We start from the raw sequence: 17,630 nt of genomic DNA on the forward strand, positions 1-17,630 counted from the left end.
TTATATCATCATCATTAACTTTTAGCGAGGATGTACCGCGATCTGAACTGTCAGGACTAGCTATTCCTTGCTATTCCTTGGGGTGCATCATCTCAATGCGTCTCATACAGGCATCACGCGGTTAATCTGAGCAATGGATTTGGTACATTGCAGGTCAAAGATGTCGATCAGTTTGTGTATAGGCATAACCAATCCGCACCGATTGAGTGTTTCGGAGTCCTCCAAGGAGAATTACCATGTCACCTAGAGGTTTAATCATTATAGGAGATATTCGTCTTGTCCTACTTTATTGAATCAAAAAGATCCATTATTCAAGTGGGCTGTTGTAACCATCGCCTAGCCCTGGCTTCATCTCCTGTAGAATCGGCAGAAACTCCTGGGGCTTTATTCACTCTCCCTCTTACTCAATAAGCCTTACTTTAGTTACGCAACAGCATATATAAGAGCGTCTCCTCATCGCACCGTCAGAGCTTCACCCCATCCGGAAGAGGAGACCGAACCATTAGATAAGGGTTGCTTCAGACGTTTCTCATTCAATACGTCACTGTATGAGAGTGTCCAATAAAGTGGAAGTGATCCGTAAAACAAACGTTGTTCAATTCCGCAGAACCTGTTGTTGAGAAAGTGTTATAAAGGGACTTGGGGTGTTACTGGCTCTCCTCACTTCATTCATTCGGCAGCGAGTACTCGTTGCCAAGCCTCAGGCTCGCCGACCCCCAATTGCCATCTCCAAATCTCTCACTTCTTTCCCCCCGATCAACCCTCCGCTCCGCTCCTCCATTCCTCTCAGACGAGATATAGCTGCGAGTTGTCAAAGCCTTCGCTCCTAGGCATAGTCTCATCTAATCTCGTTTCGTTCCGATCCCCTTTTACCTTCGTTAACGCCTGTCGGGGCGCTCGGGACACGTGCCTGAGAAACCCGTTCTCCGCTATCCCAAACAGTGTTATCCAACCTCTTCCCCCCATCGCTGTCTTCACTTTCCCCCCACAACGCAGCCCAATCACCATCATTGTCAGGATGGACAACTCACAGGCACAGCCCCAGGCTGCTCAACCCCAGGCCCCTGCAGCCCAGCCGATGATGCCGCAGCACTCCAACCTGATCCGAACCGATCAAGTCCAGAAACTCCCCCATCTCAACGACCAGCAGAAAGCCCAGCACACCCAGCTCGTGCGGACCTTATGGGAGCATCTCAATAGTCGGGAACCGCAGACTACCGAGTATCAACAGGCTCATGCGAGACTGACCCAGATCTCTCAAAATCTCATGAAAGGCATGCGCGCCTTCCAGCAGAGCCGCCAAATGCAACACCAGCAATTGCAAGCGGCAAACGCTGCGCAACTAGGTCAACCAGTCCAGCGGTCGCAGTCGGTCAATCCGCAGAATTTCGCGCAGCTTCTCCCGCAGATCCAACAGAAAGTCAACACGCTGCAGTTCTTCCTCCCTCCGAACATCAGCAACGAGCAGGCCCAGACCTGGCTCCCCGAAGCCAAACTACGATATGGCATCGCGCTTCAGAAGCAGGAGATCGGACGGGCGCGGATCGCAGATCTTAGACAACAGTTTGCGACGCGTCAGTCTGCGGGAAATATGACCCAGGAGGAGGTGCAGGAGTTCAAGAACCGGCAACTTGCGGCGGAGAAGCTTTACCGCGAGGGAAGCGACTTCCTGAACAAATTCAAGGAACAGCAGGATACCTTCAAGGCCCAGCAACAGCGAGCTGGTGTCCAACAACATGTTCCTGCTCAAGCGCATCCTCAACAAGCTCCTAGTCAAGCTGCGCCCGGTACAGCTGCTGGCCCCGCCGACGGCCGTCCACCGAGTGTCCCCGGCACCATGCATCCAGGCCAGACCCCTACCCCGGCACCTCACACCATCACTTCGGCAGTTTCCGCTGCACGCAACCAGGCGGGACAGACTGCGATGTCGCCTTCAACTTCTCAGCCTGGTCAGACGCCAACCACACAGGGCGCCACGCCTGCCGTCTCTGCTGTGCCCCAGCAGCAGCAGCAGCAGCAGCAGCCGCCACAGCAAGCACCTCAGCAACAGCCGCAGGCCCAGGTCCAGGCACAGTCACAGCAGGGCCCACCCGGTTCACAGGTCACCTTCACTCAAGTCCCCAACGTGGACGGTTCAACTCCAACTCCTCCTGGAGCTCAGACCATGGTCCAACCTCGTCCTTTGTCTCAGCAGGCTGCCATGGCTCAAGCTGCGCAGAACTACTCTAACAACAACATCAACAACAATAACAACATGAACCAGCAGCAGAACGTTACCCAGCCTGGGGCCAACACTCACGCTCACCCCCAGGGCTACATCCCCAACCGCTCGGCTGATACTAACGCGCGTAGCATCAACATGGCCATTCCGAAAAACTTGAACGTGCCTCCTCCAGAGCCCGTTAACATGGCTCCTGCTCGACCCACGTTGTCTGGCGGACCCAGTCACGGCGCAGTTGGTGTCATGAATCAGCCTGCAATTCAGAAACACCCTGGCTACGTGCTCGAGGGTGAAGGTCAGCGCGTTCTGAGCAAGAAGATGCTGGATATTCTCGTTCGTCAGGTCACTGGCGGTGGTGAGGGCGAAGGACTCACTCCTGATGCTGAAGAGGTAAGTCGCGTTATCTCCCAGAATTCTTCTCAGAATCAATAATAGTCTAATTGCCCTTGTGTGCAGTTCATCCTTCAAATGGCAGATGACTTTGTTGACGATGTGATCACTGATGCCTGCCGTCTCGCCAAACTGCGCCCGTCCTCGACTCTCGAGATCCGCGATATTCAGCTTGTCTTGGAGCGCAAGTACAATATGCGTATCTCTGGCTTCTCCACTGACGACCTGCGCACTGTCAAGAAACCTCAGCCCACTCAAGGATGGACCCAGAAGATGTCCGCTATCCAGGCTGCTAAGGTTACCCAAGGCAAGGCCGAGTAATAACGCGACTTCACTATTTTCCGTTACGACTTTTCACGCGCGCGCTTTACTTTCGGTGCTCACTATGAGCTTTGATTCATCTCTCCCACAGACGAGAAACTCACAGAAGATGGGTGTGCATGAATGCACTGACTTTACCTATCTATTTCCCTCCACAGCTTTCAAATTCACAACACCAAAACATAATAAAACAAAAGTGTCCCTAACAGCAACTACCAAAAATGATTGAATCACTGGATTGAGGTGGCGTTCACGGGAGGCGGCAGGCGGTCTTTTTTTCTTCTCTTTTTTCTCTTCCTTACTATTTACTTTTGTGTTTTACTTCTCTCCCTCCAGCCCATTCTCACTCACATCCTAACGACTCGTCCGTGAATGGCATCGGGGACGGATGAACTTTTCATGCATCTTGCTATGGCGTCATCTGTGTTCTTCTATTCACCCTTCTGGTCGATCTTCGCGAATTCACGCGTTGCCTTTCGTCTGTTTCCCTTTTCTTCAAAGCCAAGCCATAGTTATCTTCCTATGGCGTACTTTTTTTTTTCGTTTTCTTCTCTTCTTCTTTTTAATGCTCCCTTTCTCTTCTTTTCTCCCTTCTCTAACTTGTGATGATGAACCTTCGTCTATTTTCCTTTTTTTTTCCCTATCGGGGTGTTTTCCTGCTTACTGCTTGCTTATATCTTGACTTTGATGTGTTTTTTTTTTTTTTCCTTTGCTCGGTTACGCTGGTTGTTCAATTTGAACATGGAAATACCCACTTAGGCAAAGTAGTGTCGGTGCGAAATGAATTATGATTTGGATTTGTGGGCTGGAATATAATCTCCTTGAAATATGGTGGCTGTGGTGGTCGTAGTCGTCGTCGTCGTAGTAGTAGTAGTAGTAGTAGTAGTAGTAGTAGTAGTAGTAGTAGTAGTAGTAGTAGTAGTAGTAGTAGTAGTAGTAGTAGTAGTAAATTTCTATAGATGTCCTTTATCCCCCTGAATATCTGAGTAGTCGGTAATTGCTGCTACTACATATGAACTTAGTACCTACGTACGATCTACAGTGTCAGGACACTAGAGTATCAGGATATTCATTGAACAGAAAAAGGCGATGATGGTATCAATTCTCTACTTGCTGTGCGTCTTCTATCAATCTTCTAAAGGAAAGACGAGCTCAATGAGATAAGAGGAATGCGTTTGAAAAAAAGAAGAAAAAGCAGAACATCAGCGGGAAAACACCAACAAAATTAAGTCGCTCGAACCTGCTCACGCGCACAAGTCGCTGCTCCCGTCCATGTATACAATCAAACAGAGGCCCAATGATGCCAAACAACCGGACAATGTATGCTAAGCCAAAAGATGTGGAAAGGGCAAGGAAAGAAATATAGTCAGTCAAAGAGTGAGGCTGGATAAGATATCCAGATGTAGGTGAGTGTTCAGCAGTATGAAGTTTGCACAAAGGGAAACAAAAAAAAAGGAGAAAACGGTAGAAATATTTGATACAGGAAAGTTGTGGGTCATGTCGAAGCAAGTGGGTTGGTCGATACCAATTGATTCTTCATGGCCAAAGATCAGAATGCACAAGCTAAAAAGCTTGACTCGACAGAATGGGCTGTCGAGACATGACACTAGGAAAGAGGAGAGGGTGAAAAAAGACAGACAATAGAAGAGAGTGAGAGACAGGTAGTTGATACAAAAGATGTTAGGAAACATGATCGAATATTGCTTGCCATGCAGTGTTGGTAGAAATGAAAGTAGAGCCCCGGAATGATACCATTAGATCAAAGGATTGATCCGTATCAAGCAGGAGCCATTGGATGTCAGGGTTGATCCTGACAAGACGGGCAGCGCCCGATGATGCACAAGAAATCACATCAATCGTGGTAACATGAGACTATCACAGAGATGCTTGCGGGACAAAGGTGGAAGATGAGAGGAAGATGCGTTGCGGGCAGCAGTAGAGGATCCATGGCGCCAGGGTATGAACAAAGCATTATGAGCTGCGAACGAGGATATCATGAAAAACGACTGGAATTTAGCACCGTGACGGTTATTGTCTGCCTGAGACAGAAACCATGCCAGGTTGCTCATTCCGAGACACTGCCTTGCCTTTTCCAGCGAAGGGCATCCCATTTTGTTGAGGAATCGGAGGAAGTTCCTTTTCCGCCGCAGAAGGTGGACCATGGCGACTATGTTGGCTTTGCCCTCCAACGCTACTGGCCTCTCCAGCCTCATCGACGATCGGCAAGAATGAAGGCGCAACAACGCCGCTGGGGTCTGACGGGTCTCGAACAGTCGATAGCGTCCGAGGCTGGGCGTGCGAGACATCCTTGGCAGCCTCCTTCTCAGCTGCTTGCATGGTCCGTTCGACAGACTCGGAACGCTCCACTGAGGGCCTACCCTCTGCTCGGGCTTCCCGATGTCGTTCGGCTTCCTCCTTGGACATTGTGATGCCCTTGATGAAGTTGATGAATCGATCACCGTAACCCTCTGGTGGTATAGGCGAAATTTGTGTTCGGTCATGTGAAAGACCCTTGAAGAAGTGTTCGATCTTCTTCACCATTCCGTACTGCACAGCCAGTTAGTCAAAAAACCCAATTATTCTAATGCAATCAACTTACGTGAGTCAAGCAGTCAATGATTCCAAGATAATAGATCTCCTCGCCAGGCTGACCGTTTTCGTGCGTGGCGCGGAATCCACCATCATCGGCATAAAAGACATGGTATTTCCTTTCATCGAGGATCTCCTCAGGCATCTTAGCGGCCGCTTTGTCGAGCGGCACTGGACGCTCACGCTTGATCAGCATGCGCAGTTCGCGGGCCTTGCGCTCATTCTCCAGTTTGGAAGGCGTGCGCATCAGCATATTTGGACTGGCTTCTTCCTCACGGTCACCCCCGGGTTGGAAAACCTGTAGCGTCTTGTCCCGCAGCTTCTCCTCGTTCCCTCGTCCCACGTCGTGGATACCCACTAAAAGAGAGTAGTCCATGATCTTCAACTTCTTCAGCAATTCAACATCACGTTTGAGCTGAGCCAAAAAGAAGTCCCGCTTTGACGGACCACACTGTATCTCGCGATTCCTCCGGACCCAGTTCAAATCCTTCAAAGTCGCCCTCGGGTTCTTCTCTAAATCCTCCTCGCGCAGATCACGTCCAATCATCGAACCCTTCAAGTCGAATGTCTGGTGGATATCGCGGTGAGGAGGGAACAGGTTGTTCATGACAACAAAGTGGATTTTGCGACCATAAGCCATCTTGACGCGATGAAGACCGTAGAATTGTGAGATCAAAGTGTTCGGGTTTTGCTCGACATGTCTGTAGTATTCCGGAAGAATCTTCCGCAATAGTTTGTGTTCGGAATGGTGAATTGTTTTGATGATGTACTTGTAGTCTCTGGAAAAGTAGAAGAAGCTTCCACTCTTTCCTGGCGAGCCAAGTTCGGAAAGGATGTATTTGCTGGTTAGGGACATAAGGTAGTCGGCCGGATCAAGTCGGAACTTTGCCCGAAGGTGACGGAAAACCCAGGGCGCATAATCCTTGAATTTGAAATCGTATTTGGCGGAAGGAGTCAATTCGTTTCCGGTTCTGTTCAACATCAACGATCAGTAACGTAATGGCAAATATAGTGAGCAATAACCTAGGCGCATACATGTCAAAAGAGAACTTGTGCTTGGCCTCAAAGTCGGCCGGAGTCAGCTCCCGATCCATCTTCGCATTGATCCTCGACACCGTGAACCGGATTCCGGTGAGCATGTTGTAAGCAGTAACATAATTCACATGATTCTGGTCGACCCTGGTGCCAACGATAACGTGGTCGTCGTCGTCATCATCCCGACGTCTTCTCTTGGAAGCTCGCCTCTGTTTGATTGCTTCCGCCCATCGAGCCGCATCTTCGTCCGGAGGGGCATCGTCGGAAAGCATATCTGACTGGTTGGTGCGGGTGGCGCGCCGGGCCAAGCTGAAAGAAGTACGGCGAATTCCGGCCGTGGGAGACAACCGACCGCTGCTGTAGGCAGCATCCTCAGTCTGGTCCCGGCTACTTCGGCGGCCGCTGCTGTTTCGTGGGACTTGCAACGTGTGTCGATGTCGAAGGCCGGTGTTGTTCGGATCTTGCGCATTACCGTCCATGCCAGATGGTACAGGGGGAGAAGAGTACCGATGGGGACTCTTCTGAGTGGGCGAGGAGGGCGACAATCGATCGGGATCCGGCGAGAGACGGCCAGCGTCATCAGGCTGAGAGGTGGACAATCGCGTCGCCGAAGCATTAGCCACTACATCAGGAGCAACCAGATCATCAGCGGACGGTCGAGGATAGTCTCCATTCACCGTCGGCTTGCCGTTGAGCGATCGGGAGTTCAACGTCCCATTGATCTGCTGACTGGTGACCGATGCCGTCGGAGAGGCTGCACGAACGCTTCTTTCGACTGACTTCCTCGAGACATCGCGATCTAATGTTGTCGAGGGCCTCCCGCCTTCTCTGGGTTCCCGGGCCGAACCATTTCCCAAGGAGTGCATGCTGCCGTCTTTCGAATGCGGCAATTCCCTCGTATATGAGCTGGCACTGGAGCGCGGACCATTCAGGGAGTAGGCACTGCCGTTGGTGAGTTGGCGGTCATTTGGAGGGGCATCCAGATGGTTCGTGTCGCCATTGGGCCAATTTGTCCATAAGAACGTATTTCCGACGGACGTTTTCTCCGACGTTTTCCCCTGCGGTGAGTCAAATGGACGCGGGTGAGTAGCAGTTGCAGTGGACGATTGGTATGCGACGTCGTTAGAAAAGGAGGGCATGGTCGCTTGAGTTGGCTCAGAAGTCCAGCGGAGACAGAGAGATAGGGAGAGCGGGGGTGGAGGAAGTAGCGATGAGGGAAGGTCGGTATTAGCCTCAGGATTTAGGGGCAGGTAGGAGTACTGAGGTCCCGGGTCGTTGGAAAGTCGAAAGACCCTATCGGCGACGCAACGGGCAGAAGGGAGGGGGTAAGAGCGCGAGAGGAAGGGGGGGGGAAGGAGATTAATCGATCAATGGCAGCGGTTGCAATGCAAGAACAGTCGAAGTTCCCGGATTAAGCTGGGGAAGCCAGCGGGCGGCAGAAAGTTTAACGACTGATAGGCATATTCAGGCGAACACTAGATGAGGCAGATGGTACGACACAATCGACGTGTCCGCGGTTTGAGGTTTGCGTGGAGGCTGGTAGGATCGGTCCGATGAAGGTGACGGGGGGTGTGGAAAAGGTGTACAATCGAAATTAAAACAGGTGAGAGAAACGAAGAGTGTACGGTCGGGGTATCAGTTGCAGAAACTAGCGACAAGCAGGAAAAGGAAAGGATGAGGTTGGCAGCGATAGGGAAAGACGAAAGGCGAAGTCTGGTGGAATGGACAGAAGAGGAGGGGAGGAGGATGGCGAAATGATGGGGGGGGAGAGCAGCAGGATAAGAGAATGAAGTTGGAGCGAAGACGCAAGAGAGCGAGAGTGAGAGAGAGAGAGAGAGAGAGAGCGAAACGGAAGAGCGAGAGCGAAAGAGAGACAACCTGTGAGAGACTCCAGAAGATGCCAAGGTCCGAGACGGTACCCGTATTTCGCAAGCTAAAAAAAACGAACGAACGTGGAGAGTTTACGGCTTGTACTGTGCCTTGGCTAGAACTGGTGGTAACTGGTAACGGTAATACCACACGAAAGGGGAAGAGAGAGAGAGAGAGAGACAGGCACAACTACGTAAAAAGAGTGTGTGAGAGAGAGAGGGGGAACGAATGTACAGTGCAAAGGAGAGAGAAAAGGAAAAAGAAGAAGTCTAGAGAAGATTTGTCAATCCTTTTCCTTTTGACATCAAAACAACAAAACCCCCCTTCTTGTCTCACTTTTCTTCCAGCCTAATAATAATATGATCTGAGAGATTACTGTATATGTGTGGTTGTTATTATTATTACGATGATTATTAACTCCTTCCCAGAAGTTGCTGAAAAACAAAGTTAGACCCAAAGTGCAAAAGAAGGGGAAAGGACCCGGTTTGGAGGGAGGGAGTAAGTGAGTGAGTCTGGTCCGATAATAAGGAAAGAGTAGCACCAGCTCCACTCTTCAGCTTTCCTCAGGTTGTTGGTTGGGTACTGATCCGTGTACCGATGAATAGCAAGTAGTATATCTAGGTAAGAATCACACCCTCCATTAGAAAGAAAGAAAAAAGTTAGATTCTAAATCTGAGCAGTCAGAGAGATCATTCAACAATCTTCAAACCCCATCCCCATGCAAATATGCAACAGAATAAAAAAAAAAACAAGGTATCTTATCTCTCCGATGTGTTCCCCCCTCTCTCTCCTCCCCGTGACTGACCGAACCACTCATACATACATACATCCATACATACATACATACATACTAGTACTTCCATACCGTATGTAAGTATGGTGGTATCAGGAGGCTTGGCATGATGACCCCGTCGCAGGCAGACATCTAAAAAGGTCATCCATCAATCATTTAACTAACCATCCTCACGCCCTGAGCCGATCAACCTACTGAACCCTTAACTAAGCCCTGAAAGGATTCTCTCTCTCTAGCTGTTCTGGTCAATTGAACAACAAAGGACACTTTTCCATCTCTACTAGTCATATACATAAACTACTTAAACAGATAATACCAGATGAAATAAAAGGGGAACGAGGCACAGTAAGGTACCACCGAAACCTCCTTACCACTCACACACGCTGGCTGCATGCAAGACAAGAGATAACCATCCAACACAACGACCACCGGAGAGATTAATCGAGCACGTACAGCCAGGATGCATAAGGAACATCTGTCGGGTCGTGTCTCCACCCGTCCATGACATGTTAGATTGGAAAATCGTGTTCGAGCTCTTACTACTACTACTTTCAGAGAAGTGACTAGCCAGCCCCTGATTGAATCTCGGGGAGGGGGGGCAAGAGCTGTCGCAATGATCTCCAGCGTATGGAGTAGATTGGTGGGACACTTTTCATATCCAACAACACCTGGCCTCTCCGCGCCCCCGTCGATTATAATTGCCATCGATTTGAAAAGTAGGGATGGGCAGGTGAAGCACACTCACTTACTCCCTCCACACACACACACTGTGAAGGCAGCCCAGCCCAGCCCGCGCGCCCCCCCTGGTTTAATGATTACGTGCCCGCCCAATGCAGGAATGACCCTCGTCAATAAAAAATGACAAATGATAGCTACAGATCTTCCATTTCTCAAGCCATGTACGCAGTAGATACATCTGGCTTGCATTATGGCTGCCAACGTCAGAATTCCTCCGGGAAAACGGTGGCTGGGGCTATAATAACCAACGACTACAACTAAACTAAACCAACGATCCGGCGTCTCGACTCGATTCCTCAAACTCGAGAAACTGACATTCGATACAACAACAGAATCAAATTGAGTGGTATATTATCTCCTTAACAGTCCGTACTAGATAGTAACAGCCCATCCCGCCTTTCCAGTGGATTCTGCACTGATGATCACCAGTAATGCCAACGTCACATCATCATCCCCTCCCTCCCCCCTCAAAACCAACTTCCTCCTTGCCCTGACGCAATAGGTACTACTCACAAGGTAGGGAGTTTCCCACCACCCACGATGTATCAGGTCACCTGCAAAACGAATCAATCCAATCATTGCGCATATTAACTAAACGATAGGCGGGGAGAATCACAACCCATCCCCAGCCCTAGCCAGGGATGAACATTCTGTATGTGCAGCAGAAAAGATACTTACTACACTTGACGTCGTTCCGAATCGATTCATTTCCATTCATTTCATTTCAACACTATAGTAGTATTAGTAGTTGGACGTCCTGTATCCCCAATACCGGGCCACCAAACACACCCACCCCGTAATATTGCAAAGCCCCAGCCAGGTACAAAAACACCCACCTCTCTTCTCACCTCGGAGTTAACCAACTACTTCCTTATTCCAGTAAATACCACGGAGTAATAACCCAAGTCATCAAATTTTATGAGCACAATTACTTAACTAGTTAATTAATCAATTATCCCCTGACTCAGCGGATCCCCCGGAAAGGAAAGAAACCACAACCAGCAGAGGGAGGCAAAAAATGGACCTGGAAAAGTTGAGTGGGCGCAATTTGCTATTTTTGGCCGGAGGGAGGACCCGGTCGGGTGCTAAAAAGTAAGTATGGAAGTAATCTACTGGCTTTCTAGTCGAATGAGCTTCCGGCTTCCGTCCACGCTTCGGTATCGAATAGTAAGTAGGTAGTAATTCCTATCTAGTTAGTATTTACTTAGACGGTCCGGTGAGTGACTTCATCCGAGTTCCCAGTCCAACCCACCGGTCGGTCCACTTCTTTCTAGCACGTACGTACTAAGCACACCCGCGGATGCATACATTAAGCTTAAAATTGACTGTTCTCGAGCTACTGTGTATACTCCGTAGACTATAGATATCTATGTACTGGCGTGCATTCGGTTCTTTGATTTGCGCTAGTTGCGAATCTTCTTGCGCATCATGGAGGATCATTCCTTCAACTTGATATAGTTGACGAATACTGCGCCACTGGCAGGGTATACTTCAGGATGTCACTACCAGGAGACTACAGATTGGCTACACTGCATCTCAACTCAATTGAAGAAAATGGACAAGCAGTTTCATTGCATAACATCACACCTGTCCTTAGACAAGTGCCCCAAGAAAAGACAAACATAAGAGTCAAGCACAAAACATATCCCGGTGCAAGATCCATCGCAAGACGCCAACCCTACCGACACTGAAAACGAAAGTGTAAACAATCCACGGCATATCCCAGAAGCAGTTCCCCCATTGATCAAAAAGTGGCCAAGGAACAAAAAAATAAAGGAAATAAAAAATTACAGCAGAAGAGACAAAGGGAATATAGCTCGAGAAAGATCATCCGAGGCACACATCACCGACTAGGAGCCGGGTTCAAGTGGTCGCCGACAACACGGTCTCAGGCGCCCACAGATTTAAGCAGCAGTCTCCTTTGCAGCCTTCTTAGTGGTCTTCTTGGTGGCCTTCTCTGCAGGCTTAGCCGTCGTCTTCGTCACCCGGCCACTCTTGGTGGTTTTGAGGACCTTGGGCTTGTCGACAACGGCAGGAGCCTGCTTCATGATTAGTATACCCTGTCCGTCCGGGGTGAGAAGGCATGATTCTACAACTTACAGTAGTGGAGGCCTTGCGAGGCTTGGCCGTGTTAGCCTTGGGCCGGCCAACAGGCTTCTTAGCAGTGGTGGTGGTGGCCTTCTTGGTGGTCTTGGGCTTCTCGGCCTTCTCAGTCTTCTCGGTCTTCTTGGCAGCAGGCTTCTTAGCAGTAGCAGCCTTGGTGGCAGTCTTCTATAGACGGCGTTAGTAATAACTCTCAATCAGTTCCAGATATTAGTAATAGAGACTTACCTTAGCAGCAGGCTTGGGGGCAGCTTCCTTCTTGGCAAGCTTCACGGGTCCGGACGGGCCTGGTTGACGACGCGTCAGTTGACACGCCCCATCAAAAATCAAGACGGAAAAACGAAAGACGCGAACGGCGACAGTCAAGACACGGCCTTCCGTGTCGAGAGCATCGAATGCCGTTGCAACATAGGAAGAAGATAATGCGCGCGATGGATTAACTTACCCTTGGGCTGAAGGAACTCGCCCTTCTCAACACCAGCCTTGATGGCCTTGTTGAACTGGCTGTCAAAGGCGTTGGTGGAGGCAGAAGCAATCTTGTTGTTCGCCTGAACATATTTCTTGATCGACTGGCGGCTACAGTCGAGGAGAAACAAGACGAGTCAGCCGAGATCGCGACCTGGACAGGGTGGTAGGTTGCCACGTCGCCAGCGAACGGGACCCTGCATCGGGCGGGGGAGAAGAAACACGAAACAACTTACCTGCTACCATTGCGCTCTTTCAGCTGTTGCGAAAGATGTCAGCGACCCATTTGGGAGGAGAAACAAGCAGGAGCCCGATGGGGCGTTGGGACAATTAAGCACCGTGTAGACGTGTCACGGTCGGAGATCCCGCCCAGCGCCCGTCATCCCAACGCGCACCGGGAACAGCGTGATTAACTCACATTCAGGATAGCATCCTTGATCATATCTATATTCATGGAATCAGCAGTCATTCGCGACAAGAATGATATTAATTTCAATGCTACGCGATGGGGTGGTGGTGGAAGATCAGTCAAAACATACCACGGTAGGAAGCGTGGCTCGAGCCGGACTTCTTGGTGGTGGTGGTGCCGGTGGTGGAAGTCTTCTTGGGAGGCATGATGAAGGTGGGATGGGTGTGGGTTATTTGAGATGAAATAAAAGGTAGATGATGAGAAGTGATGGACAAGGGAGATGGACCAGATGATTTGCAGAAGCAAGGTTGTTGGTGGGATGGAAGCAAAGAAGAAGAAAAGCAGTCGACGACGGAAGGGGTGGAAGGCCGCGGGGCATCCGCGCTTTATAGGGCAGCGGGTGTTGACACAGGATCAACTCGACAATCGAGCACAACACGTCAGGTCGCCCTTCTCCTCTTTTTTTTTTCCCTCATTCCTTTTTTAAAAATTTTTCTCTCCTCGTCTCATTTTGCGTGTGAGATTTATCTGTGTATTTGCCTCGGTTGTGTAGTGGCTTAAATGGATTTGGTTTTATCATATCAATGTTCGTGTAGGTCTTCTTGTAGATTGTCTATGCATTCCTTCTGGGCCGAGTTGCTGCTTCCTACTATTTCTTGACGCGCATGATCCAGCAATGATTCCTACGCGTGCTCGCTTCTCCTCCATTTTCCCCCTTTCCACTGAGAATTTCAAAGCTAAAAGTTGCTCCATGCACTTCTCCAGTGGCGTTACTATCACCCTACCACCTTAAATTATTTTTATCTATTTATGTTGTTTGTGAAACCCGGGATCATTCTGATCCCAACATAAGCCGTCCCCGTTGTGATTGATGCTTTTCGCAACCACCACACCATCTCCAGTCGCATTCACACCACACCCAACAATCTAAATTTCTAATTAAAAAAAGACCATATTCGAATTTGCCACAGACTTATTATTCACTATATCTACAAATATCTGTAAAATAGGTAGTCAACCCCTGATTCTAACCCCAAAAACCCCGAGGACTCCAGATCACATCCATCCGTGTCCGCCCGATTACTTCTGCTGCAGTCCGATCAAGCTCCCGGATCAACTCCGCAACTTACACACGATGATCATAAGAAAAATAGAACCGATTTGACGCCTCTCTTTCCCCTTGCATCAATCACATTCATTGGTCTTTCACGTCTGGGGCGCAAAGCTATGAATGGAACGGCTGGGGGGGTTAGGGTGGGCAAAGAGGCGTTCATGTTTCACTTTGTTCTGATTTCCCTCGTGCGGAGAGGCTCTGGGGTCACGAGGTAACAAGATGATGTTATGGATTTGACTTTGGGGGAAAATTGGGGGGTGGTAGACCCAGCTTTGAGAACTAACGTTATCCAGTGAGCTTGTGAGCAAGAGTGAAAGGTCCTGGGGAAATCCGGGCCTATGATCGACCATTCTTTTGCTCTGTGATCCAGAGCTCCATTGACTTTGATCCCGTGGTTACATCGGCTTGGCGGTTGCTCGCGGTTCGATGGTTTGGAAGTAGATATATGTTTTCTCTTGGTAGTTCTTGTACCACCTGATCTGGTCTATTTCATTGGCTTTCGCGGAGGTATCTCTCTTTGGAATAGGTTGTTCGTCCGGGGTTGTTGCGTAGAGTTGATATCTAGAGTGGATGGTTGATATCAGCGGCGGGCCGGTTGATCGTTTGATGCCATGCGCCGACGCCGGATCACGAGCCCTGATAAGAGGACAACGTTCTTTCTTGATCCTCGTCCCAAACCACAGTATATATGGGTCTATTCCACATGGTAGCTTAATCTCAGATGTCTAGAATAATTCAGGTACTGAAATTGAATATGACAGCGAATGGATGACTGGTTAAGCTTGAGGAATGCTTGGCTCGAGAGTATCAGGGTACCCTCGGCTTCAGCATCCGTGATCTACTTCACTCCCGTCCACAACGGCTTTAGCCCACTTGCTTACCTTATTGCTATGCGTTATTTTCTTGCTATTTAATAATGGTCTGGACTCTGTGAATATGTGGATTCTCATTTTATTGGTCAGTATGTAGCGTTGTGAATCCTGCTAGTCGATGTTAATCACACATCATATTATATATTTCCTAGTAGTAGTTTCCCCTCACCCGAGAGGCTAGAATACCTAGTAGTACTATGACTACGCCACCAAAAGGATAAAAATCACCCAATAATATTATTTAATAGAACCCATCAGAAAAAGCTATCCACAAAACACATTATACCCCATAGTGATAGTCCCATATAGTACACAGGAAAACGGGCAGAACTAATGCTCCCATCAACGCGCGTTGAACCCGCATAGTAGGGTAGGGTACGGGAGTACTAAGCAGTAGTAGAGCGGACAGTCGCGTGCCCCCACACCACCCACCTTCCAAGAGCAATCAATCGTACGACCGTTACACACCATAAAAAAAATAAAAAGGCTAAAAACTAATAGTAGGACACAATATACTTCTAATACTACATGAAGCTGGGATACGATCCTACAGAACTCTATTGAAAAAATGGAGTAGAAGTAAAAGGGGCGCACGCAATGCGATGCGTCTCACCGAGTCCCAGGTTCTCCCGATCTACATAGTACAACAAAACCTTGATTTGAATCATGTACGACTACCAGTCGGGTTCAACCCCCCTCCTCCAAGCCTAGAACAAGTGTAAACATGTCAGGCAACAAAGTTTCAGTTTGCTGCGGATTTATTAGCTGCCTTATCTATCTATAGTATGTGTTGGTTATTGCTCTTTTAACCCTTTCGTTTCTAGACAGCAAAAAAGAATCTTCCACGTCGTAGGTATATACGTGGCATGCTGCACTCGTGCATATTCATCATCCATCCATTTATCCCACCGGTTGAAACGCCTCTCGCCTGAAGTAACTAGTTACACATATAATTGACCGCTGCATTTTGTGAATGAGTAAACCCGATAACGCCTCTAAACACCATGAGTTCTGGAAGGACTCGGTGGACATTTTATATGCCGACGTGTGATGTCGGTCAAAGTGTCGCTGCTTTTTTTTCTTGGTCGTTATCCAACAACCAATTGGGACAAAGTCGTATGTTTGGTATTTAACCAGCACCGCGAGGCCGTGACTTGGCCTCTTTCTTGGCTTTGGCCTCTTCCTTCTTCTTCCTTTTCTGCTCCTGAATCTTCTCGTCGTGTTTGCGCTTCAGGCTCGCCTTCTCTTCATCCGTGCGGGCGACGGGCTTGAAGAATCCTTCTAAGCGGGATTGTTGAGCGGACTTCAAGTTCTTTTGCAAGCGAGCAGCGCCGTTCTTGACGCGGTCTTCGTTGAATCCCTTATCTTTGACTAGGAACTCTACCAGACCGGGCACGTCGGGCGCTTCCCATTTGAAGTCGCATTCGGGGTCATTGGCGTCCCTCACGTCGGGATTCAAGAAGAGCTCTCTAGCATCCTCGTAGGGCCAATCCTCAGGAACGACAAACTTCTTCTTCGGGTCGTTCTCTATAAACTCAAGCACCTTCTCCAGGCTTCCGTGGTCACGGATTAGTTTCAGCGCCGTGTTGGGTCCGACCTTGGGGATGGGCTCAAGGTAATCGCAACCCAGCAAGATACAGAGATCAATGAACTATATCACATCAGTAAGCATCCTTGAGGCGTAATACCGAAATGAACTTCGGGACCATACCTGCTTGCGGTCCATACCAAGCCCCTCCAGCGCACGGTTCAAATGAATCTCCTGAATGGGTTCCTTCCTCTGTTCACTGAACGTAAGGTGGCGCAGAAGAATTGGCGTCTCAAAGCATAGCGTATCCATATCCTCCGAAGCAGCTGCATAGACCTTTCCAGCGCGCGCGAGAACCGCGCACTGCGCCTCGGCTTCCGTGGGGGCATCGATGTACGGAATGCCCATCAACTTCAAAAGCTTCTTACATTCTGCATTGTGCTCTCTGGTGACTCGTACTGTGCGTCGCGAGAATTTCTCAACATCCTCTGCCGTACCGGTTTCCTTAGCCTCCTCGTGAGCCTCGGTGGCTTCGCTCTTCCGAGCAAATCGCTTGGCTAGTTCGCCGGACTTGAGCTTCGGGGGAGCTCCATCAAATACGTACAGAGGCTTGATGCCATTGTCGACCATGCGCAGAGTGCGGTAGAACATGCCCATCAAATGCGACGTTGTCTCTCCGGTGTCGCTCATGAGCTGCTGACCTTCGGAACGGACCGCAATGAGGAAACTGTAAATACTCATGGAACTGTATGGCAGTTAGCGAATGCAAGCAATGCGATTTCTGCGGGCAACGGCAGCTTACGCATCCTAAAAATTCAATTTCGTCAGCTCTGTCTGAAACGAGAACAGCTTGCTCACTGAGAGTCACGGCGAAGAGGGTAGGAGGGCTTAACATACTATAGCGACCTTCCGACCGAAGTGGTTCTTGATGTCCCCTGCCTTGATGGCATCTGGGGCATTTTCTGAAATTACCTGATACAGCTCTGAGCGTGGTCAGCTCCCATGAGCTCTGAGGATGGAGAATGCGCTGCGACAGAGCGGTCTTGTGGTGGGGTGATATTAATTGAAAATACTCACGTTTAATACCCATCTTGAGATTTTCACTACTATCCAAAACCAGGTGAGGTACAGACTCGCAGTCACCGCAAGCAGTTGGAAGGGAATGGCAGGCAGAAATCAGAGG

General features: G+C 49.3%; 4 protein-coding genes across 4 annotated transcripts; 1 reads left to right on the forward strand and 3 right to left on the reverse strand.

Moving 5' to 3' along the window:
- The first annotated feature begins 760 nt into the window (after positions 1 to 760).
- On the forward strand, positions 761 to 3,126 carry BO85DRAFT_297589 (putative transcription initiation factor TFIID subunit 12). Its single transcript, XM_025655316.1, has 2 exons — positions 761 to 2,611; positions 2,678 to 3,126. Exons 1-2 carry the CDS (start codon positions 1,019 to 1,021, stop codon positions 2,930 to 2,932), a joined length of 1,848 nt encoding a protein of 615 aa, XP_025516114.1. The 5' UTR covers positions 761 to 1,018; the 3' UTR covers positions 2,933 to 3,126.
- A 1,665-nt stretch (positions 3,127 to 4,791) lies between these two features.
- BO85DRAFT_297756 (1-phosphatidylinositol-4-phosphate 5-kinase) lies at positions 4,792 to 8,018 on the reverse strand. The gene is made up of 3 exons (XM_025655317.1): positions 6,557 to 8,018; positions 5,532 to 6,492; positions 4,792 to 5,479 (listed from the first exon to the last, which is right to left on the reverse strand). The coding sequence occupies exons 1-3, from the start codon at positions 7,693 to 7,695 to the stop codon at positions 4,961 to 4,963; spliced, it is 2,619 nt and encodes an 872-aa protein (XP_025516115.1). The 5' UTR covers positions 7,696 to 8,018; the 3' UTR covers positions 4,792 to 4,960.
- Positions 8,019 to 11,860: 3,842 nt separating this feature from the next.
- On the reverse strand, positions 11,861 to 13,139 carry BO85DRAFT_438387 (histone H1/H5 family protein; the record flags this gene model as incomplete). The annotated part of the gene is made up of 7 exons (XM_025658665.1): positions 11,861 to 11,995; positions 12,057 to 12,227; positions 12,288 to 12,346; positions 12,505 to 12,635; positions 12,761 to 12,783; positions 12,943 to 12,968; positions 13,064 to 13,139. The coding sequence occupies 7 exons, from the start codon at positions 13,137 to 13,139 to the stop codon at positions 11,861 to 11,863; spliced, it is 621 nt and encodes a 206-aa protein (XP_025516116.1).
- A 2,499-nt stretch (positions 13,140 to 15,638) lies between these two features.
- On the reverse strand, positions 15,639 to 17,629 carry fen1 (multifunctional nuclease RAD27). Its single transcript, XM_025660135.1, has 5 exons — positions 17,525 to 17,629; positions 17,345 to 17,430; positions 17,250 to 17,254; positions 16,631 to 17,192; positions 15,639 to 16,570 (listed from the first exon to the last, which is right to left on the reverse strand). Exons 1-5 carry the CDS (start codon positions 17,535 to 17,537, stop codon positions 16,049 to 16,051), a joined length of 1,188 nt encoding a protein of 395 aa, XP_025516117.1. The 5' UTR covers positions 17,538 to 17,629; the 3' UTR covers positions 15,639 to 16,048.
- Position 17,630: the final 1 nt, after the last annotated feature.

The sequence above is a fragment of the Aspergillus piperis genome, assembly GCF_003184755.1.
Source record: "Aspergillus piperis CBS 112811 unplaced genomic scaffold BO85scaffold_8, whole genome shotgun sequence".
NCBI classification, from domain to species: domain Eukaryota; kingdom Fungi; phylum Ascomycota; class Eurotiomycetes; order Eurotiales; family Aspergillaceae; genus Aspergillus; species Aspergillus piperis.